Genomic DNA, 24,220 nt, shown 5'->3' with positions numbered 1-24,220 from the left:
TGTCTAGAAAAACCTTTATAAGATATATATGTAAATATGTCAGTAATTATGAAATAGAATTGATATTCATATAGAAAGGTAACAATTATTTTCTTGAAATAAAATATTTTTATATCAAAATTACTTAGTTCTAATCATTTCTCTGTATTTCAATATTTCTTTCAAATAAAATAAACATTTCTACCTTGGCTTTTCCAACTCATTAAAGTCTCAAAGATTTAGTATTCATGTAGTAAATATTATTCACAAACCAATCTTTGAAACATATTTTAAAATCCAATGTAATAAAGTTAAATCTTGCCTCAGGGAGACGAATAAAATTTGAATCAACATTTTATTCATGGGAGTATTAAAACATTTGAACACTATCTTCAGGACTACTTTATTTAATCAAAATAGGAAAAGGCACTGGGATAAAACCAAAATTTGTAAGGAATGAAATAATAAAATATACATTTACTATGCATTCATTGTCACTTTTTAATTTAAAAGCCAGAAACAAATATGTCATTTGTAATTATTTTATCTGAGAGAAGAATATAATCCCCACCTCAGAAAATTATATAAATTGCATTTATCTCACTTTATTTTACATTTTTAAATAAACAGGTCTGCGGCTAAAATTCTATGAACTTATCATGCATTTTGTCACTTACAGCTTGAAAATTCCAGCGGACAGGAATGTTCATCCATAGGAAAGTTATGAAGCTGAAGATAGCATTCTGCATTAATTGTCAATCTATTTAAATGAAAAAATAAATATTAAATAATAAGTAATTTCAAGCATTAAAAATCCTTTGTCTAATATTCAAGAATGATTTTGGCCTGTAATAGCAGTCTGTGATATATTAGAAAATAATAATAATTATAATACTTCAAAGTTTTAAATGTTAATATTGTAACATTCATAAGTGAGTATGAAAATTCTAACATTTTCCTTTCCAGCCAATTAAGCTACCACTATATACATTTCAGTAAATCTGCTTACAGTTAAAACTTTATACTTCAGGATCACAAAAAACACATTGCACACGCACACACACACACACACTCACACACACAATTAACTGAGTATACATGGTTATGTAAGGTGATTGTTCTCTCTTAAGTTTTCATGAACATCTTTTCACTAAGGATGATTCTTAAGATTAGGATGATCCTTGATAAGATATGTTAAGATATGTTCAAGACAACGAATTAAATAAACTTGAATCTTATATACATCAACCTTCATTTAATCCTTTCTTAAGGATGCTTTATTACATTATTGAAAATTTTATAGTAGATTGGGCTCCTAGAGAAAATCTCAACTATTTGCACCATAGGTTAAAACACATAATGTTCACACCACACCCTCTTTTGTTGCAGAGTTGGGGAGGGAAGGAGGGAGGAATCAAGAGATTTTTCTTGTTTGCTTTTCATTCCTTTCATATGCTAGTTACTCTGAGCTTTAAAAAAAGTTTCCAAAGTATACCGCTATTTTAGATTTTAGTGTATGAAAGGAACTCCATATTTCTTTCTTTGTAATACTGAAAAAGGAAAATTTATGACTTGACCAAATATTAGTATGGGAAATAAATTAAAGCAGCTATATTTTTTAAAACAGTATTACCTTAAAGTATATAAAACTCGTCCATCATTCCAAATTCGAAGCAGACGATTAGGAGTTGTTATCCAATGTGCATCAGATTTTCTTGAGTTTCTGAAGAAAGTGTCAGGAATCCAAATTTTTCCTACCATATTACTGTTAAGCATAAGCACTTTCATGGTACTATTGAATTTTAAACGACTATCAAACCAGGTTTGGGCAAAAATTATATCTATTGTGTATTCCTGAAAGATAAAAAGAAAGGTAACAACTTATAGTAAAGTCACTACTTAGACTTTTTTTAGATGTTTTCATTTTTACATTATAAAATTTCTGTAAGTGAATAGCACTGAAACTCAGTGTTTTCAAATAAAAAATATGCCATTACCTTAATTTTCATTTTTAATTATTTGCCTGAGTCATATAAGATGAAGTCCAAGATTTCTAGTAATAACTGCTTCCTAGTGCGGCTTCATAATTGTTTTGTAAGTTTTATTCAAGATTTTATAATATGTAGTATATAGTCATTTAATATAAAAGCAAATTACCTTAATGTCAACAATTGTATCAATTTTTGTGACATTCACATGGAGCATCGGTTAAAAAAATCACAAATAAATACAAAATCAAGATGCAAATACCAAATTACCTAAAATCCCTTACATTTTCTTTTGTCCAAAAAATTAATTACAATTATTTAGATCCGCTGTTCTCAAAATTTTCAAAGCACACACACACACCCTTATTAAGCGCTTTTAACATGCCAAGCACTGTATGTTGAGTTTTGTATGTATCATGTCATTAAATCCTTACTGCAACCCTGTGAAATAGGTACTGCTATAACCTTTATTTTTAAGTCGCATTTACTGAGCAATATAGAAGTAAAATAATTCTCCCCACATCACAGAGGTAATAAGTAAATGATAGGGAGACTGAATCACCACAGGCTGAATCCAAAATCCACATCCACGACAACCATACATAATGGTGGTCATAGTGGAGCCTGATGGGTGCTGGTGTTAGAGCACAGGCTGTGCCCATTATCAGCAAGTGACTGTAGATAAGAAATTCCAGGGTTATGAGAGAACCCTGGAGGAAGTGATTAGGTATTACCTACCTTTGTATCCTGACAAAATGTCTGCCATATTATAAGCACGAAAATTGATTTGATAAAATTAATGAATAAGAATGCGGTAATGATCGATGCTGTTGAGGAAAGTGATTATGTATGTGTACAACTTTGATATTAAGAGAGACAGAAAAGAGTAAATTGAAGAATATGAAATAGTATATGAATTACTTGTTGTGGGAGAGATTGGTTCCTCACTCTCGATGTAAGGCTAGCAATTGGCCAATTTACATGGACGGACATGTTTAGTGTATGAAAGAGAAGTGTAATTAGGAGTTTGACCAATTGAATGAAAATTTTTTAAAAAGGTAGAGAGAATAATAAGTACACAGACTAGAAGTTAACTTGTTATTAGGAAAGTTGTATCAAATCCTAATTCCCAGCAGAATATTTATAATTTATTTGACTAGAATATAGAGGAAATAGAATAGATAAGGAATATAGAATAGAAAGGAAAACCTTATTTTATGTATTTTGGCGTTTTATTTTTATTTATTGAATAAATTTGACATGTAACATTGTATAATTTAAAATTGTTTTAATGTTTATTTATTTTTGACAGAGAGAGAGAAAGACAGAGCATGAGCGGGGGAGGGGCAGAGAGAGAAGGAGGGAGACACAGAATTCGAAGCAGGCTCCAGGCTCCGAACTGCCAGCAGAGAGGCCTAAGCGAGGCTCGAGCTCGCAGACTGCGAGATCATGAACCAAGCCAAAGTCAGACGCTCAACTGACTGAGCCACCCAGGTGCCCCCATCATTGTATGATTTGAAGGCATACAGCATACGTAAAGTTACTTTGATATATTTCTGTACTGTCAAAGATTGCCAATGTAGCAATATTTATCATATTACATAATTATGGTATATTATTGTCTATATTAATTATATTGTACATTTGACGTCTATGGCTTATTTACTACTTACTACAAGTTTGTACCCTTAGCCACCTTAACCACCATCATCTTATCTATTTTAGATGAACAGTGTTGCAATTTGGGGAAGGCACGTACATATTAATAGTTAAAATAAAACTTTGGTTTGTGAGCATATTCATTCTGGAAGCATACTGATAATCCAAAGCACCTGTATATCAAAGCAAATTTCAAGAGCCATTGGATCAGTTGTGATCCTGTGATGTTTGACATCACGTACCACTCGTATTGCAGGACATCGCTCGTTTGTCAAGTTAAAATTTATTAGAAATGTTTTCTTGTCTTGCAGAACACTCACAGAACAAGTTACTTGCAATCCAAGGTCTTATTGTATTTAAAATCCAATAGGGGCCTAAACATTACACAGTTGAAATGTCCTTTAAAAAGGGGTTAAGAAATATAGATAAATTACTCCGGATAATTTGTCCATATAATGATGTAATATGTGATCATTCAATACTCTACCCATATAGCCAGTCAATTGTTTTGCATGGATGTGAAGATTTGAAGTCCTTAGGCACAAAAACACTCGCATTATGATCTCCCCTTCACATAGTTTTGATTGCCATGAGGTTGCCAGAGAAATTTAGAGAGGGAGAGAGGACTGAGATTTAGTTTTTTCCAACTGAGTATGGAATGGCACAGGATCAAATTGTACTGTGGAATATAGGCTGAGGTTTCTTTGCCAACCAAGTACTTCCATAGCCACAAACTTGCTGATGTTCACAACTCAAGCTGAGTTGTAACGCAAGACATATCTCATAATACATAATACTGAAGTATATTTACTCTGTAGATGCTTAATCAACTCACTAAGGAATATTAATGGATTAGGCATGCATTATTGGGGGTGGGTGGCGAAAATGGGTCCTTCCAGACAGTATCGGTGGTACTTTCTCCCTAAATCTTGTGGAAAATCCGTGGCCAGCTTTACAACAGTTATCTTTAACCCCTATTCTGACCTCCTGCTTCTCAGGCCAGATGTCTTTTCTTTAGAATAAATTATGATTTATCGAAGCAGCCTCTTCGACTGACACAAATAATTAACCACTCAGAGTCTAACAGTGTGACTTGTGTTAATGACATGGTTTCTGGTTTTAATAGCAAATGCAAATAGAAGAATGCTCATGTCTCTTCTCTGGTGGATCCGAAAAAGAGTATTTAATAACATTATGTGCCAGAATTATTTTGTATTTTTGTATGGAATCAAACAGTATTAACTGCTTAAGATAATGGATAAGGCTTACATTCCTGCCAGGATTATGGCTTCGCAAAGCTCCAACATTGGTTGGTAAAGGGGACATCATGCTACCTGATATATACTTGGCTGCAGTATTCCTAACTAACAGGGCATTAAAGGCTGCACTTGAGAACTAACATGTCTAGGGGTGGGATTTAGCAAGCAGCTGAAAACCCTGCTTAGCAGCTGACAGGATCTTCTTTAGAATACCTGTTGATAAAACTGCTAATTGCCATTGAAAGAGTTATGATTTCTAAAGAGTAAACTCTCCCAGGAGAGAGTCTTGGGGGAAATGGGAAAATTTTTCTACTCATAATTATTCCCTCAAGCGAGGACCAAGAAGAGAAAGATACAGAGCATATGTCTTGATAATCCAACCTTCCTAAACCCGTTGCAGATGCTAATACTTTCAAGCTCTTTTAAACTGCTAATCCTTAATAAGTGCCTCACTGAGATAAGAAGGTCATTAAAGTTTCTGCTACTTTATATGTAATCGAAAAATCCAATTTCGTTTACTCATTTGTATTAGTATAACTTCCAGAAAGTGATCAAACTGTGTTATTGTTCTTCATGTTCTTATTTAGAAGCTATAATTAACTGGATAATAAATAAGTAAAAAAAAAAAAAAAAAAAAAAAAAACATGAAAAGGAAGGTCCATTCACTCAAGACAAGTACAATAGCTTCTAGGATAAACAATTTGAAATAAGGCACAGTACATTTAACATTTGAGATCCAATGTACATTATGAGACTTACTTTTTTCCTTGCAAGTTAGCTGAGAAAACAGCATTCATGAATAAAGGCGAAGAAGTGAGTCATTTTATTTTTAACTCAATCGAATCAAAGCATAGTTGATGAAAGTATATGCCTTGTAGTCTTCTTACCACGTGGTCAGACTTGCAGTTATGCACTGTGTCTCACAATTAAAAGTACTAGTTTTCAATACTATTGTCCTAGTAATGGAAGAAACTTCACACAAAATGCAGACCTACGTAACTAATGTAGGTGTATAATTTCATCATGAAGTTTGTTTGATCCTGATCTGGTCTTCACACCTTGGCATTAATCTCCCTAAACCATCTATTCCCGTGGTCAAAATAGTAGTATACTGGGCCAAATAATGGTTATCAATATATTAGATGTGAAGGCTACAGACATGTAGACAAAAGGTACAGGCATAGCTAATCCACAGGACAAATAGCTTTAGTGGTAAAAGTTCATAGGTAGCTGCTCCACTTTGCTCAGTTATTATAAAAACACCAGTCCTTAATACTATCACAATATGGTTAAGTATAAAGCTTGGTGCTATTCTATTTTTCAACTAGAAAAAGAGATAAGGAACAAAGAGGATATGTCATGATAAATCATTGAAGTCATCCAGAAATATACTGGGAGAGAATCAAAAAGTAGACATGAATCCTGGGTTCTGTTACCAACCCTTTGGGCTCTTATTTTTATGACTCTAAATGTAGATTTTCAAAAGAACATAACATCATGTGCATTCACCGATTAACTTTTTAAAAATATTTTTCAGTGATTAAGTTACTTCTATATTGTTCTGGGTTTACAAAGATGAAAATAGAGCCTTCCTGTTATGAATATACTATACACAAAAAATAAAAAATTAGAAATTAATAAAACTTAGGAAACGTACAGATAAAGAGAAATGGAGACAGTAGAGGTGATTTTCAGCTAGGGAAATTTGAGGAAGACTTCATGACAAAAGTAGTATTTTACCCAAACACTGAAGGATATATGAACATTCAGATACATGCTGGGGTCGAATAATAGAAGTGGGGAGGAAGTAAAGAGGTAGTAAAGTATAGGGCATAATGGGGGAAAAAATTTAAGTCATATACAATGAAAAAAGTAGTGTATTTTGTGTCCATCAGGAAATGTGCATACCTCAGACACACAGAAAATTCTACATCTGTAAGAGTTTTTGACAACAATTACCAATAATTGACTTGGAACCTAGACACCACTCCATCCCTATGTACTACTGAACTGAGTGTTATAAACTGAAAGCCCTAATACTCCCTGTGTTAATTTTATGCATCATGCTTAATCATACATTTCCTGCTAAATATTTATTCTATAATATTCGATGTACAATTTCAAAGAGTAAGACATCAATCTTAATATGATCACAGACGGCTAAACCCTACAAAGGATACAAATAAAACAAAATTCCCACTCCTTAAAAAATGTATAATATACACTAGTAAAGAAAGAGTTAGATTCTAGATGTATATAATAAATAACCAATAATCTGGCATGGGAAAGATCCTTACAACCCTTATGAACCTGTTTCAGTCAGGGTTCTCCAGAGAAACAGACCCCTTAAGATGGATGGACGGGTCAATGGATGGTTGGACAGACAGAGAGATAGCCAGAAAGGATCGATAGATTTACTTAAAGGTAGTAACTGATGAAATTCTGGGGTCTTTCAAGGCAAAAACTGGCAAAGCAGGCCAGCAGGCTGAAGAAACAGAGAAGAGTTGATGTTTCAGTCTTGACTCAGAGTCAGCCTGGTGGCAGAATCTCTTCTTCCTTGAGGGACCTCAGTCCTTTCTCCTTAAAGCCTTATCTGATTGAATGAAGCCCATCCACGTTACAAAGCATGAGCTGACTTACCCAAAGTCTACTAATCTCAGTGTCAGTCACATCTAAAAGGTACCTTCACAGCAACATCTAGACAAATATCTGGGTACTATACAATAGCCAACATGACACATAAAATAGACCATCGTTATACAGTTATAGCAGTAGGAGTGGGATATTCATGGATTCGGGAGGCTTTAACAAAAATTATGCATGTGTTTATTTGCTAGATAAATTACAATAACTAGTTTTTGTGGTAGGAAGAATCACATTTCCTCAACTCATGTTTTCTATATAAATCTACACTCTCCTTTTTGTCCCATCTTTTACTCACTCTACCTCTCAGAGAAGTTTGTTCCATATTTCTTAACTGACTAAATTGGATATATTAAAAATCATTTATTAATAAGTTCTAATCTCTTTTTCATGTGCTGCACCCTGAACTTGATCTGAATGAAATGTCTCAAAATCTTACCGGAAGGTGGGAGTCAGGTAGGTGCACAGGAATGCCGTCAAAGCGATTTGAGTCTCACCTTCTCAACCCTATTCTACAGCCCCATTTTAATTACTAGTAGGAGAAATTTGGGGGGTTTTTTTTGTTTATTTTATCTCCATTTGCCTGTCTTCTATGAATATTTGTCAGTAGATTAAGAATCCATGCAGAGGGATAAAAATGGGAGAATTATTTATTGGTCCTTTCAAACACAAAATATGCTCCAGAAAATATAGATTACCATTTTTTTCCATACAGATATTCATTTGTTAAGTTTTCAGATTCAATTTTGGTACTGCATAAAGATAATGAAATTTGAAATTCTAGTGTTCAACTGGAGGTCTCCCAAAATAAGATACATGATTATTTGCAGAGTAATTCCAAAATGTTACCTACATTAAGGTCACTGCATGGGATCAAACATACAATATTGCCTATTCCCTGCAACATTCATAGGAGGATAAGAAGTATGGACTGTCCTCTTCCAGGGCATCTACCGGTAGGCCAAGAAAAGTTCTGGACATGTCAATATCTCCTTCTATCAGAACACCATGAGCAATCCATTACTTCAGATCTTTAAACAATAAGGTCCCCTAAACATTTATAAATTTGTGAATTCAACCTTCCATAGTTATGCATGTCTTGTGAAATTCTATCAAAATTATGAGCAACTGATACCAAATATCACATGGAAGGACAATTTCTTGAAAAAATTCTAGGAACTTCCCCAATGCATAGGCATCAAAACGATGTTGAACATCACCACGTTTTTCTGAGATGGATATAAAAGAGGAACAGACATGTCTGCCACACAGGGAGCTGAAGTGAGATACAAAGACAATCTGGAAGGCAAAAGAAAGACTCTCCAGATTCACTATAGCACTGCATCGAGCACCAAAACAGAAACATAAATGGCTGGAGAAAAAGCAGCCAAGTGAGGAATCTGATATATAGTCAAGAGAAACCCAAATTATTTTCAGTATGCATAATTGGACTATTCTGAACCCATGAGGTGAGACTGCATTTAAAAAGGGGCAATTTGGTGTAGTGATTGTGGGGTGAATGGCACTTTGGGGAAGACTTCTAGGGCTTGAATTCTGAATATAACAATGTTTAGTTGACCTTAAGTAAATTTCTCAGCTTTTTCTTTTCTTTTTTTTTTCTTTTCTTTCTTTTTTCTTTTTTGCTTGTTTGTTTGAGAGAGAGGAAGTGTGTGTGTGTGTGTGTGTGTGTGTGTGTGTGTGCGTGCACGTGTGTGAGCTGGGGCAGGGGGCAGAAGGAGAGAGAGAGAATCTCAATCAACCTCCACACCCAGGGCCCAGCCTAACGCAGGGCTCACTCTCACATTCATGAGATCATGACTCCAGCCAAAATCAGGAGTTAGATGCATTTAATTGACTGAGCCATCCAGGTACTCCAAATTTCTCAGCTCTTTATGGCTCTCTTTCCTCCTCTTGAATTGGGATAATACAGAGTTTAGTACATAAGGCTCTTGCTAATATTTAATGTAAATTACTTAAAACAATGATTTTACACACGGTAAGCATACTATAATATTATGGTCATGATAATAAAGGAAAGACTTCATAGCATTTTTATTTTTTAAAAGTTTATTTATTTATTTATTTTGAGAGAGAAAGAGGCAGAGAGAGGGAGAGAGGGAATCCCAAGTAGGCTCCACACCATCAGTGCAGAGCCTGATGCAGGGCTCAAACTCACAGAACTGTGAGCTCATGACCTGAGCGGAAACTGAGATTTGGATGCTTAACCAACTGAGCCACCCAGGCACCCTCTTCTTAGCATTTTTAAAAGGGGGCAACAGGGCTTTTGCAAACATTCCAATTTACAGGGATTATAAGACACAGCCATGCAATGCCTCCTCTGGAAGATGTGAACATTTTATAGACATAGTTTTATTTTTGAAGAAATTTCTTCATGTATAGAGACTGCCAGTTCTAATACCAATATTCCAAGTCGTAAAAATTCTCTAGCTTCTGGAAAGCTAATTTATTCTAAATATTCATATTATTAGTTCATTTGCAGAATTTGAATCAGTTAATCAGTTTCTGTTTCATGAAACATCTGGCCCACTCAAAACTTGGGACACCATTTGAGTTGTTTTTTTCCTATTTCAGTGGCCACTCTTTCTCAGTCTCCTTTGCTAGTCCCTCTACATCTTTAATCTGCCTGAGCAATGCCGTGCCCTAGTTTAGCACTCTGTTCCCTTCTCTTTACTCCCAAGGTCTCATCCAATCTCGTGACTATAAGTATCACGTATATCGCCTGAAAATTGCAAAAGCTACATTCCATATACAGCTGCTTCCCCTGAAATCCCAACGTGTATGTGTAACTGCCTCCTTAACATTTTCATCTGGATTGGTTAGTAGACACCTCATGTTTAATGTTTCAAAACAGAACTCTTGATCTCCATTATCCTACAAAACAGAACAAAAAATCTTGTATCTTTTCTCCATCTCATCAAGTGACAACTTTATCCTTCTGAGTTAAAGTAAAAAAAATCTTGGAGTTATACTTGACTCCTCTTTTTCTCTAAAACTCCACATCTGGTCTATCAAAATACCCTGGAATCACCATTTTCAAATTACTTCCAGGATCTGGTAACTTCTGATTTGCTTCACCATCAACTTTTTCCTTAATTATTGCAATTACTTGTAACTAATTTCCCTGCTTCCACAACTGTTCTCTTATACTTAGTCCTTCATTCAGAAGGATAGTGGTCTCACTGAAATCATTAAGTCATATCATTATCACTCCTGTGGATCAACACTTTTCTATCACATTCTCACACTCATTCAGACAAAAAAAAAAAATACGCTACAACCTTTAAATGTATTTAGAATTCCAGATGATCTGAACCCTAATTACAACAACTTCTCCTACCTCTTTTAACCTTCTTAATTTTACTACGAACACTACTGTTCTCCTTGGTGTTCCATGCACATCTCAGAGCCTTTACTCCTGCTATTGCCTCTGACAAAGCACTCTCCAGATATCTGCATGACTTTCTCCTTGAACACTGTTGATTTCTATTCAAATGTCACCTAATGAGTGATGTTTCCCTTGTATACTGCGTACACTAAAACCTTCCCACCATCCTGACCCTCTCTACCGAGTGCTTTGCTTCACTTCTCTATATTTTATTAATTATCACTTAATATGTTATATATTTACTTATTTTATAGTGTTGCCCCAACTAGAATGTAAGCTCCATGAGGACAAGGGGTGTTTGATTATCCAATACTATAACCTAAATTCTTGTTTAGCATGCATTCTTCTTTTATTTTTTTTTATTTTTTAATTGAAGTACAGTTGACACACAATAGTACACTAATTGCAAGCATACCACATAATGGTTTAATGCCTGTATATGATTTGCTATGCTCAACACAAGTGTAGCTACCTTCTGTCACCATGCAATGCTATTACAATACCATTGACTATATTCCCTATGTAGTACCTTTTATTCCCATGTCATATTCATTCCAAAACTGGAAGACTATATCTCCCACTCCACTTTACTCATTTTGTCCAACCTCTATATACCTCCCACCCTTGTGCATTGTTGGCAAGAATCTAAATTGGTATAGCCACTGTAGAAATAATATGGAGCTTCTTCAAAAAATTAAAAATAGATATACCATATGATCTCATAATTCCACCCCTAGGTATTTACCCAAAGAAAATGAAAACACTAATTTGAAAAGACATATGCACCTCTATGCTTATTGCAGCATTATTTACAATAGCCAAGATATACAAGCAGCTTGTGTCATTGAATGATGAATGAAGATGTCATATGTATATATATATATATATATGTATACACACACATACACACACACACACACACACACACACACACTATGGAATGCTACCTAGCCATATATAAAGGATGAAATCTTGCTATTTGTGACAATATGGGTGGGACTAAAAAGTATACTAAGTGAAATAAGCCAGACAGAGAAAGACAAAATACCATATGATTTCACTTAGATGTGGACTCTAAAAAACAAAACAAATGAATAAACAAACAATAAAAAGCAGAATCAGACCTGTAAACTCAAAGCTGAAAAATAGCATCTGGCATATAAAAGACAATAAATAGTTGTTTATGGAATAAATGGAATATATATATATACATATGTATATATGTATATGTATGTATATATATGGAATATATATATATAAATGGAATATTTATATATATATAAATGGAATATATATATACATATGTATATGTGTATATGTATGTGTGTATATATATATATATATACATATATATATATATATATATATATGTATCCTCCCTGGTGTCTACAATGCATTTGAATTAATCTTCAAGAATTAGGCCAAAATCTCATAAATTCATGGATAAGTTCATAGTTACAGGTCTATGATCTAAACTAAAGTCATACAAATATAGGTCAACATGTGAGAGAAGGTTATATTCTAAATGGGAAACCTAGAAATACATATCATGACATCTGGAAAGAAATAATCATCTCGGGTACTCTTAAAAGTATGGTAGGGGCACCTGGATGGCTCAGTAGGTTAAGTGTCCAATTTTGGCTCAGGTCATGATCTCACAGCTCATGAGTTTGAGCCCTGCATCAGGCTCTCTGTTCTTTGCTGTCAGTGCTTAGCCTGCTTTGAATCCTGTGTCTCACTCTGTCTCTGCCCCTCACGCCCCCCCCCCCCTACACACACACACACTTTCTCTCTCCCTCTCTCTCTTTCTCTCTCAAAAATAAACATTTAAAAGCATGGTAAGGAATTCCCTGCAACAGAGGATTGGAATTCAAATGAGGGCTCTGCTCCCTAGAGAAGCCCTATCACCAATGAACCATCTGTTTTCCATCTACATGTGCAAAATGCCATTGATTGGTTCAATGCTAGATGGCTAGATTTTTTGTCTGTGGTCTGAGTGTGACAAGTATTCCTGCATCTGTAACTACACTGTATTAAAAATATATTCGTTAACAATAGTATACTTGAAATTTGTTAAGAAGATAGGTTTTGTTTTAAGTTTATTCATTTATTTTGAGAGAGTGAGAGAGTGAGCACAAGATGGGAAGGGGCAGAGATAAAAGGGGAGAGAGAATCCCAAGCAGGCTACAGGCGATCAATGCAGAGCCTGACGTGGGGCTCAATCTCAGGAATTCTGAGATCATGACCTAAGCCCAAATCAAGAGATGAACATTTAACTGACTGAGCCACCCAGACAACCCAAGAGGATAGATCTCTCTCTTTTTTTAAGTTTATTTATTTATTTTGAGAGAGACAGAGACAGTGCAAGTGGGGCAGTGGCAGAGAGAGAGACTGAAGATTGCAAGCAGGCCCTCTGCTGCCAGTGTAGGAGCCCCACATAGGGGTTCAACTCATGAAACTGTGAGATCATGACCTGAGCTGAAACCAAGAATCAGACACTTAATGGACTGAGCCACCCTGGTGCCCCAAAAGGATAGATCTTAAATGCTCTCAACACGTACACACACACATACACACACACAGAGAAAAGGAACGAGTAAAGGAAAAAGAAAAAGAAGAAAGAGAAGAAGGAGAAGGAGAAGGAGAAGGAGAAGGAGAAGGAGAAGGAGAAGGAAAAGGAAAAGGAAAAGGAAAAGGAAAAGGAAAAGAAAAAAAAAGGAAAAGGAAAAGGAAAAAAGAAAAAGAAAAAAAGTATCTCTGAGGTGATGGATATGTCAATTAGCTTGATTATGCTGATCACTTCACAAGGTATATATATATATATATATCAAAACACCAAGTGGTGCACCTTAAATATATACATTTTTGTCAATTACACCTCAATAAAGCTGAAAAAAGCATTTCTTGCTGTAAGAATTATTCTTCCTATCTAAGCAAGATGGAATACTGTATTTAGAAAGAATCTACATGTCTCATGTCTTAAATTATTTATATTAATTACCACTTTACAGATTATTTCCATTGTCCATAGTCTTAATGCAGAAAATGAATTTTCTGACACTGTCATATGCTGCTAGAATGGCATTGTATGTACTGTTTTAGAAGCACTGACTTCCAGTGTTTACCTCCATAGTTTGGGTATAATTGTGCATATCACAAAGCTGAGTGTTATTAGAAAATCCAAGGCTTAGCACATAATTTGCAGAATTCCCATTATAGAAATTTGCCATAATTTCCATTTTAGCAAAACATCAAATGTCAAGACATTTATACAAGTTTTTCTCCTTTCACATTTTAATTAAATTGTAGAGCAATTGATGTTAGTTCATACTCACTGCCAATTTAAGACCTAAAGCTTTAGTATTTTATTAAAATCCTTTCCACTAAAAAATGAACAAATAACACATTGAATAAGAGATAAGGCATTTCTTTTAATTATATGCACAATTTTAAATACATGTTAGATAACAGAATGGATAGTGATATTGAAAGGGTATATTGCAGTGAGAAGTCGTAAAGAACACTGGCTGGATGGAATCAGGAAATCATACTATAGTCCCAAAGCTGTGACTTTCTAGAATATAATGCTGACCAAGTCACTTATTCTGTCTCACTGGAAAAATGAGGGCACAAGGCAAGATCATTATTATGATCTTTCTGAGCTCTAAAGTCCAGTGATCATGAGAACATTGTTGATCATGAGAATGTTATAAAATGTTAGAAATTAACTTTAAAATTTTTAAACATAAGCTAGGATAAAGACTGAAATGGACATGTAGTCTTTCAATGACCCTTCCTCCCATAAAAATAGTTCTGTAGGTGTTTTTGTTACTTTCATTTAATCCCATTTAATTTCTGATTGTTGGATATGGCTTCAGGCTGTGGCTGCCAAACCTGGTCGACTAGAAGTCTTTGAAGAACACTTCAAATTTCTGATTCCAGATCCCTGTCATGAATTACTTAACCAAAGTCTCTTGGAACAATGGCTGAGAATTTGGATTTTTCTTTAAAAAATGTATTTATATACAGTTTGGGTAATACAGGGTTGGAAAATATTGACAAGATTCTAGCCCTTCCTCAATGCATTTCTATACTATATTGATTAGGCTTTTGCATAGGGAAGAAAAAAGTAGAAGAAAATAAGAAAATGAAGGAAAGAGAGACACCCTTGCTATACAGAATAATAGATCTTTAATTGCAGAAGCTGAGGACATTTGGACACACTTTGGAGTTGATATCTACAAATGGGAAGATTTGTGTGGTTTTCTCTCAAACTGAACCATGTAGACTGCCATCTTTCTAAATACAAGCTCCCTTTATTAAACAGCATAGCAGAACTTGTGTGTGTGTGTATTTAAGAGAAGTATGGTTTTTAACATTCAACTAAAATATGTACCTCTACACAATTTTAGAAAGTAATCTTCTAAAATGAGGAAATAGTAACCCCTTGAAGTTAACATAGGCCATGCTAAAGTACCACTACATGTACAAAACTGCCTTTTCCTAGATGTTTATTGTTTGGTTATGTTTTTATATTATTAGCAAAGCATTAACACATATCACTGTCCTCCTATAAATACATTTTATATTGAGATACAAAACAATGTTTTTCAAGTGGTTGCTTGTTAACTTTGGGTTCAGTATTGAAAGCCCTTGGTAGGTACCAAATAACCCAAATAATTCAGTTTTAAACAAAGGGGTGAAAAAAGGAGGAATCCAGAGGTATGTTTGAATCTACCATAACAAATGAAAAAGTGCCTTAGAGCAGCTGGGAAGAAGAAAGCAAGGCCAAAACCAGCTTTTAATCACATGTGTGAAAGTCACAAGTTGAAACATACTATCTAGACACTCCTTCTGCCAGAACTTTCCCTCTTAAAACCTAGCTTGAGGCCAGAACTACCAAGAAGTACAGGCACATTCTACAACATTCTGTATTTACTAACTCATAAAGGACTCAAATTGTAACTAGCCCAGCGTCTCTACCATGAGGCATATCATTAGAAAAGAATTCAAAATATGCACCTCCTTAATCACGATAAAGTGGGAACATTCCAAATGTTAAATAATGGATTATTAATATATTATGGCACAAATACATTCCCAAATATTATGCGACATTTAATGGTATTAAAAAAAAATAATTAATGGAATAACAGTCATGATATAATAAATGCAAATATACAAAGTTATAAAACAATATATATAATATTGTAGCATTTGGTAATACTATGTACATAAAGCCCCCTTGCTCTGTGCTCCTCCCCTGCTCTCTCTCTCTCTCTCTCTCTCTCTCTCAAAAATAAATAAATAACAATAAACAAATACATACACACATACATACATAAATAGTATAAGGTCACCATTTGTAACTTAAATACATATGGGTTCATACACAGCATTCTTTTGGGTACTCCCCCTTCTGTATTGATCTGATTTGCATTTTTTAGCCATCTTCTCCATTAGGATTTATGCTTCTCTGAAGGAAGACGGTCTTATCTTTTATAACTTAGTAGCCAATGCACCAACTGGCATAATACAGGCAGGAAATAAATGCATGATAAACAAAACCACAAGATAAAAATGAGAATGTATTTGTTTACATCAAATAATAATAATATTATTTTAATAACTTTTAGATATTCAGCTATTAATTTAATTTCTTAATCTTAGAGCTTTAACTTCTTACTTATGGGGCAAATGAGCACACTGGATCAAAGAAGCATAAAGATGAGAATAACATTTGTTCGTTTATAATTTTATATTTACTAGTGTTCAATCAAAAAGTTCCTAAATTTTATATTGTTTTTAAGACAAAGCTTATGAAAATAAATAGATTTTAGACTAACAAATGCCAAAAAATTAACATAATATGCAGAAGTTAAAAAATTAAAACCATGGAAACAAGCCTTAAAATATCATACAAACCAAACAAATAAACTTAAAATTGTTAAATATACATATATTTCTTCAAGTACGTTAGTTTGTCATGGCCAAAAAAAGAAAAACCCTTTTTCTTCCTCTCCATTAGCATATCCAGGTCAATTATCCAGATACAAATATATATATATATTGTTTCTATGCCTTTGTTGTTTCAGTTTCATAATTCCTCAACTTAATGTACTTGGCAAGGAGTGACTAATTCCTGTTAATATAGCAAAAGGAATAAACAGGGTTTCTTTGATATGTTGAAGCTATGCCTAAAGCATTATCTCCTGGAATCTAGAAGCAACAGGGACAAAAAAGAGAGGGAATGAGAGAGAGAGAAGGAGAGAAATCAGTTGAATATTAGCACTAATTGCATGAAACATACTGAAGAAATATATTCCTTGCAGTGGAAGAAATTCTTCAAGAAAAATCTCTATCTGAGCACCAGCTTTCTCAATATATTTAGAATGTTTAGACACAAGTTATATGCATGGGGAGTTTATTATCAAAAATGAGTCTGATAAGATAAAGTAATGAAAGACTTAAAAGTTAGCTCTCACCATTTTCACATAGATTATTAACTATAATCCCTAACTCCTCAACCCCTCCTCCCCCCTCGATACACACATTTGATACTTGGCTGTTCCACTTAAATGAGTAAAACAAAATTTGATTGCTGGGGAAATCCCTTATTTCTGGTCCATAATGAATCATGTTTATTACTTTTGTGATTCCACATATACTTTTGTTTAAGAGTATTTTTTTTCTTTTATGGGGAACATTTGGATTTTCCTTTTCTGATAAAAGGAGTCTGTAAGGGAGCATTATTTTTAAATATGTCTATACTGATCAGAAAGAAAGCATCCTGATTCTTGCTAAGTTCACTCAACTCTGTTTGTGTCCTGCTCACCCCCTTGTAGTCATCTCCAGCAGGTAGTTATTTTGCAATCCAGTCTGGCTGGTGCTCTAGCTACTTTCTAACTCACACTCCTCAGGATGGGTGCCCTTACTCCTCCGCTCTGTCTCCATTACCAAGACCAATCGCCATTTAATGCAGGAAGAATCTGTTCAGCCTCAGCTCTATATCCTAAGACTGTGTGATGTACTACTCTGGCAGTTAGAATGATATAAAGTTAAGTTTTTCACACATGAACTAGGACCTCATTCTTTACATATATATTTTTTTAAGTTTTTATTTAAATTCGGTTCAGTTTGTTCTCTGTAGTTAAGAGTCTGTTTCTTGCTTTGTCTTCCTCTTCTTTTTTTCCTTTGCTCATTTGTTTTGTTCTCGAATTCCACATGCAAGTGAAATCATGTGATATTTCTCTTTCTCTGACTGACTTATTTTTCTTAGCCTTAAGGCCCTACCCTCTAGGTCCATCCATGTTGAGTCTGTTTCTCTGGCCCAGGGTATCAAAATACTAATCTCGGTTATCTCTTAATATCGAACTATATAAGGATGCACCGGTTTCTATAAGTAAAGTCACATCCAAATTATACCTGTAATTTTCTTTCCTTTTTTTTTTTTTTTTTTTGCCTCAGAAATATTTGGAAAGTTTTATTTAAATGGTTTGTGTTCCCTTTTAACCAACACCAAAAAGAGAAAATAAGTTACTGCCATTCCAAACACCAGTGTCGCTTCAGAGAGGAGTGGGCATGGATGTTAAGAGCTGGGCAGTGCCTGCTTCTCCAGGCTGCTCTTCCCAGCCCTGCCACTCTGGGGTTGGATGGCCAGTCCCAGGAGTTCACTCATTCCTGGGCCTTGGAAAGTGAGGGAGCAAACTTCCCATCCTGCAGAGAAGGATTTTCTCTCCCCTGCAGGTTGGGACATGAGTATGGTGAGACCTGGTGGTTCTAGAGGTGAGGGGAGTGGAAAGGTCAGATCCGAAATGTTCCATGGAATCTCCAGGGCTTCCAGGTCTGGAGAAATATGTTTGCTAGGAAAATAAGATGCTTTGAGAATTTCTGCAGTCTGTATTCTCTGACTACCCAAGAGAAACCTACTCTGTTGGTCAAAGGGGCAGCAGGGAGGGAGGGGAGCAAAGGCTGGAGGCCAGGAACTGGTCTGGCCCCAGTGAAAAATTCCAGAGGAGAGTGAGGCAGGCAGCAGTCTTTGGTTTCCTGGGTCCTCTTCCTGGCAGCTGTAGAGGCTGTGAAGCCTCCTGCCTACCTGGTCCTTGAGGTGTGGACTCCCAGGCAGTGGGCAGCACTGAGAGAGGAAGACTGGCCATCTGTCACAGGCTGGTGGGGGCCCAGGCCCTAGGCCCTCAAAATAAAATGCCCAGGGGAGCAGGGCCAGCAGAAGGAGCAGGAGGCTTGGAGAGGATCTGCTTCTCCAGCTGGCCAAAGCACAGTGGTCGTGGTTGTTACCGACGCAGGCCACATAAACCATTGTATGGGGAAAGTAGTTCTGCTTATGATTGCCATGCAGCAGGTGGGGCCCTTGGCGAAGACCGCTACATCTTCCCTGCCATGGGTCTAAGGGCACAGGGGCACGGCAGATTGAGCCTGGTGTTTGTTGTGAGTATAATCCACTATGGAAACATTCTCTTACTCACGCCCTACCACCTTGTAGCCAGGCCCATTGCCACACAGGATGGCAGCGGAGGGCTTCTGGTCCGTGTCGCTCGCCATGGGGGCCAGACCAAAGATAGAGTCGCCACAGGGGCTGGAGGTTGTATCCGCCAAAGGTGAAGATGTGGGAGTGGTCCTCGGTGAAAAAGGTGAGCTTGTTTTCCAGGGAGATCATGGTGCCTGCCTGCGCAATTCCCCAGCCCATCTCCACTGCCTGGTGCAGTGCCTGCTTGGTCTTTCCCTCCAAACTATACCTGGAATTTTCACCTATGACTGTTTCTGTACTTACTCCCCTTGTGCTTACCCTCCTGTTCGATACCCATAACGTCATCCTGGATTGCCTAGAACTCTTAGTGATTGCCATTTGAGTCAGAGAATTGCTACACGCATTGAATGCTGTCTTAGCTATCAGAAGGTAAGCTGGTATTGTTACATTATCCTGAGATATTTATTCAGAAGAGTAACAACTCATAATTTTCCCAAAGCCCCCAAAATGAAGAGGTTAAAATACATTTTAATTCCAGGCTAATAACCTCTTTTAACATTATTTTTCCTTTAATTCCAATTGTATATTTTTGTTCTCTTTCTTTTTAAGATTGTTTATTATTATTAAGGTGTTTTTTTAAATTTTAACTCCAGTATAGTTAATATATGGTGTTATATTAGTTTCAAGTGTACAATATAGTGATTCAACAATTTTATACACTGTTGTGCTCATAAATTACTCAGAGTTTTAATTAGAGCACAAGTAGTTGAACAGCCTTTATCCAAGTTACTTTATTTTTCTTCAGTCTTCATTAATGCCTCTGTTACTCATTTTGAATTTAAATGTAAACTATAGAAATAATCTATTTATTGACTAATTTCTTCAGTGGTCAATTACTGAATATCCTAAGTTTTGATAGTGAAACCAAAATTGAAACCATTAATCTAACCATGAAAAAAAAAAAAAGGAAAAATATATCTTACTGTAGAATAATGTTTTAGGTCTTCTCAGTAATTTACAGAGATACCATTTTATATAGCCAAGCTGAAAAAGAAATAACCATTGTACATGAAACCAAATTTTGGCTAATTAAAACAAATAAAACCATTAAACTATTACATTAATTTTGTTCCTTACCAGTAACTTAAATTTGTGAGTAGTTAACAGGGGGAAAAAAAGAACATCCTCTCCTCCTACTTGCTTAATTACACTCAAGTCTGCTTGCTCAATGACACTCACATTCAAAGCAATTTTGTTCATTTTATGAAAACTGAATTCTAATTTTCCTGCATTGTTTAGTTAAAACAGACTTCCAGGTAAACTGTTTCTTATTAATCCCCGGTATGACAATGTTTCCCTTTTAATAAACATTATCAATTATTCCATGTGTTTTTTTTTCCCTCGTATGTGCTTTTAGTATCATCAGCTTAAATAGCAACTTCATTTAATTAGCTTTTTAAAAAACTATCACTGGCCAGGGTTACAAGTGTGTAGTTTGCCCTACTGGGAAAACTAAATCTTTAATCCTATGAAACTTTTATACACTAAAACACCATAGAAGCCTCTCCGTAGCCATTCTTGTCAAAACATCTCTGGAATACTAATACAGCCTTAAATCCTATTTCTCTTTATTTTAATGACCACATTTTTTAAATGAATTCAACAAATTGAAAACAAGAGCCCAAGACAAAACACACACAGTTCAGAAAATGTAGCCTTCCATAAACTGCAGTAGGGTTGTTTTCTTTAAGCATTGGTTAATTAGAATTAAACATTATGTAAGATTCTCCTAAGGAGAAAATGAGCATTTTGGTAATCAAATTTACATAATGTTGATACACACAAGTATATAGAATGCTTCATCTTTACAAAAATTAACTATTTGTTTAGGAATTCGATTTGGGCAGAGCTAATACTCAAAAACTTATTAGAACTTCCTTTTTCCTTGGTTTCTTTGCCACCGTTTTATCTTCTTTTTGTTGCCAGCCTTGATGTTGCATTTACTACCTCAACTTCATTTTTCAGGTCTTTCAATGTATGTGTTCCTTACGGTCTGATATTTATTCCTTTTTTCCTTCTCTTTAAGATTGTTTTTCCCATCTCTCAGAGGTTTAGCTAATTTCTGACAAATACTTGTTCTAGCTCTTTCTCCTGAGAGTTAGCTCCTCTTTTCAGATTCTCACATTCAACTTCTTTCCACAGCCAATTCATATTCATTTGCACCAAGGAGACAAGGATGTCAGTTATGGTGTGGCCAAAATACTGTCAGTACAGTAGTCAATGCAGGCAGCTGTGAAAGCTAATGACAATTGCGTGAACATCATATTAAGTGAGAGAAAACCTGGGGCTCACAGTAATACTGTAGGAATCAGCAGACACAGGCAATTGTTAGGCATGATGGTTATTCAGATAAAAAAGTGGTTAAGATCTATAATAAAGACATGATTTGACTGTTGTACTAATGGATAAATGAAGTAAGAGAGTAAATCAGCAGTCTTAAGAATTATCTTTAGGTGGTGTTATGGACTGAATTGTGTCACCCTAAAATTTATATGTTAAAGCCCTAAGCCCTACTCCCTCAGAATATGAATTTTAGATTGCCCCAGAATAGAAGATCTGTTGCCCAGACTAAAGCAACCTCTCAAGTGGTCTCTCTAACTCTCTTAACTGGTCTTACCCATCTTCTACACTGTTATAATAGTGATCTATTAAAATATACATCCACCTATGATACCCTCCTGATGAAAAGCTTCCAGTCAATTCTCTGATCCAAGTGGATATAATTCATGCAACACACAGCCTTCTGTTATGGCTTGGAAGATCATCTTTAATAAAGACCTTAAGCATCTTTCAGCCTCACTTCCTCACATATCACCTTATGTTCCAGTGTTATCAAACTGCTGGAAGTTCCCCTGATCCTGTTAGGTTGTTTCATTTCTCCATGACTCTGTGTGTGCTCTCCACTCTGCCAATAAGTCCTTTTCTTCTCTGTTTTCCCTTCAGTCCTTCTGGTTCTCTTTCCAGATTTCTACAGATAATTTTTTATGCCTTGGCATCGCTCCTACCAAACACAGCACTTCGGAATAACAGACTACACAGTCATAGATATGGAATATTCTAGCTCTAGTCCCTGAACATGACACACAGTAATTTCACAAGTTGCCCTGAACTCATTCAGAATTAGCTATCAGAATTAGTCACATAACCATTTTATTGTGAAGGTACATACTCAAGAACTCTATGACAGACAATTATGTAATATTCATTACTCACCATATTTATGGGGTCAACTGGTCCAATGCTGTTTACATAAACATCAGTTTCAATTACTGTGGGCCTCACTGCAAAATACCAACACAAGGAGTGGTCAAAGGTAAGAACAGAAGTTGTGTTAAAGAAATCTTAGCTTTAATAAATCTTGATAAATAATAACATTTACCATTTAAGTAATAAAATATTCCTCATTAGAAAATGAGGAAACATACCCCATTACAAAAACACAAACACCTTTTCAGTTTACTGATCAATTATGTACGTAAAAATTAACACTTTTAACTAAAATATTTTAATGTACAACCTAAAAGTGTTATAAATATTTAAATCATTCATTAAAATTAACAAAGTTAATTCAATATAAATTGCTAGATAATTTGCTTTCTGCAATATTATAGGATTTTGGAATTGGAATGGGTATTAGAAGCTAAATATAAAATAATCCCATTTAATGCATATCAATGGTGTGCTGGTAAATGTTTAACAACAGCCTTGCTCCAGTAGTGGATGGGGAGGAAGCCCTGATTTATTGTTCTTACAGGTATCCATGGGTGACTATTCCCACAGAGACCCATTTAAGGATACCAATGTGACGTTGCTGAAAGCAGACTTGGGACAATATCAAGTAGCTATTGTGAGCAAATATAAGCATGTTTTAGCACACAATGGACTTGAAGCATGGTTCTGAGGATTAAAGAGATAATGTCTGTCAAGCATCTACCTTCAGGTCTGATTCTTATGGGGAGCTTCATAATTATTTGCTGTTCCTTCTTTCTCCCGTGTTAACAACATTCCTCTAGGTTGTTTAAGTTGGCTCCAGAGTTAGGTGTATTTTTTTTAATGTTTTTATTTATTTTTAAGACAGAGAGAGACAGAGCATGAGCAGGGAAGGGACAGAGAGAGAGGGAGACACAGAATCGGAAGCAGGCTCCAGGCTCTGAGCCATCAGCACAGAGCCCGATGCGGGGCTCGAACTCACAGACTGTGAGTTCATGACCTGAGCCGAAGTCGGATGCTCAACCGACTGAGCCACCCAGGTGCCCGAGTTAAGTGTATTTTTATCTAACTTTCACAGAGTATATTGTAGAGATGTCACTATAGAGTTCATCTGTTGTGTTTCATACATAACCATTTCTGTCTTTCCAGTTGGTCTTAAATGGTATATACTGTATATCATTGTTTTTATATTCTATCGAAATGTGTAGTGCAGGTCAGCCTTTTAAATGTTGTCAAATGACATGATTAAATAAACACCTGCAATGCCGCCATATTTAATTGTGCTTTTTTGTTTGCCATGAAAAACATTGTCACATAGTTTCTCTTATTCTCCTTATCCTACTAAATAAAACATAAAGGGTTCATTTATTGATTTAGCCAATACTTGTTGAGGAGTGAATGTAAAGGGTTCACAAAGTAGATAAGAAGAAAACCATTTCAAGAAGAAAACCTATTAGATACCTCACAGAGATTTATAGAGAGATGATGCAAACAAAAGAAAACAGAAAAAAACACCTTGTAGATTGAAAGT

The 24,220-nt window shown here is 35.4% G+C and overlaps 1 protein-coding gene across 1 annotated transcript in view; it reads right to left on the bottom strand.

The window, feature by feature from the left end:
* GABRG1 (gamma-aminobutyric acid type A receptor subunit gamma1) overlaps positions 1-24,220 on the bottom strand; it is a 68,797-nt gene that overhangs the window by 20,976 nt on the left and 23,601 nt on the right. The window contains exons 3-5 of the mRNA XM_019412954.2: positions 22,693-22,760; positions 1,613-1,833; positions 657-739 (exon numbers count right to left, since the gene is read on the bottom strand). Of these exons, the coding sequence (XP_019268499.1) occupies positions 657-739; positions 1,613-1,833; positions 22,693-22,760 (372 nt within the window). The remainder of the gene's footprint in view (positions 1-656; positions 740-1,612; positions 1,834-22,692; positions 22,761-24,220) is intronic.

The sequence above is a fragment of the Panthera pardus genome, unplaced genomic scaffold, assembly GCF_024362965.1.
Source record: "Panthera pardus isolate Hobbes unplaced genomic scaffold, ASM2436296v1 HiC_scaffold_13, whole genome shotgun sequence".
Lineage (NCBI taxonomy): Eukaryota > Metazoa > Chordata > Mammalia > Carnivora > Felidae > Panthera > Panthera pardus.
Note: the sequence above shows the minus strand (reverse complement) of the source record. Positions and strands in the feature narration are given on the sequence as shown.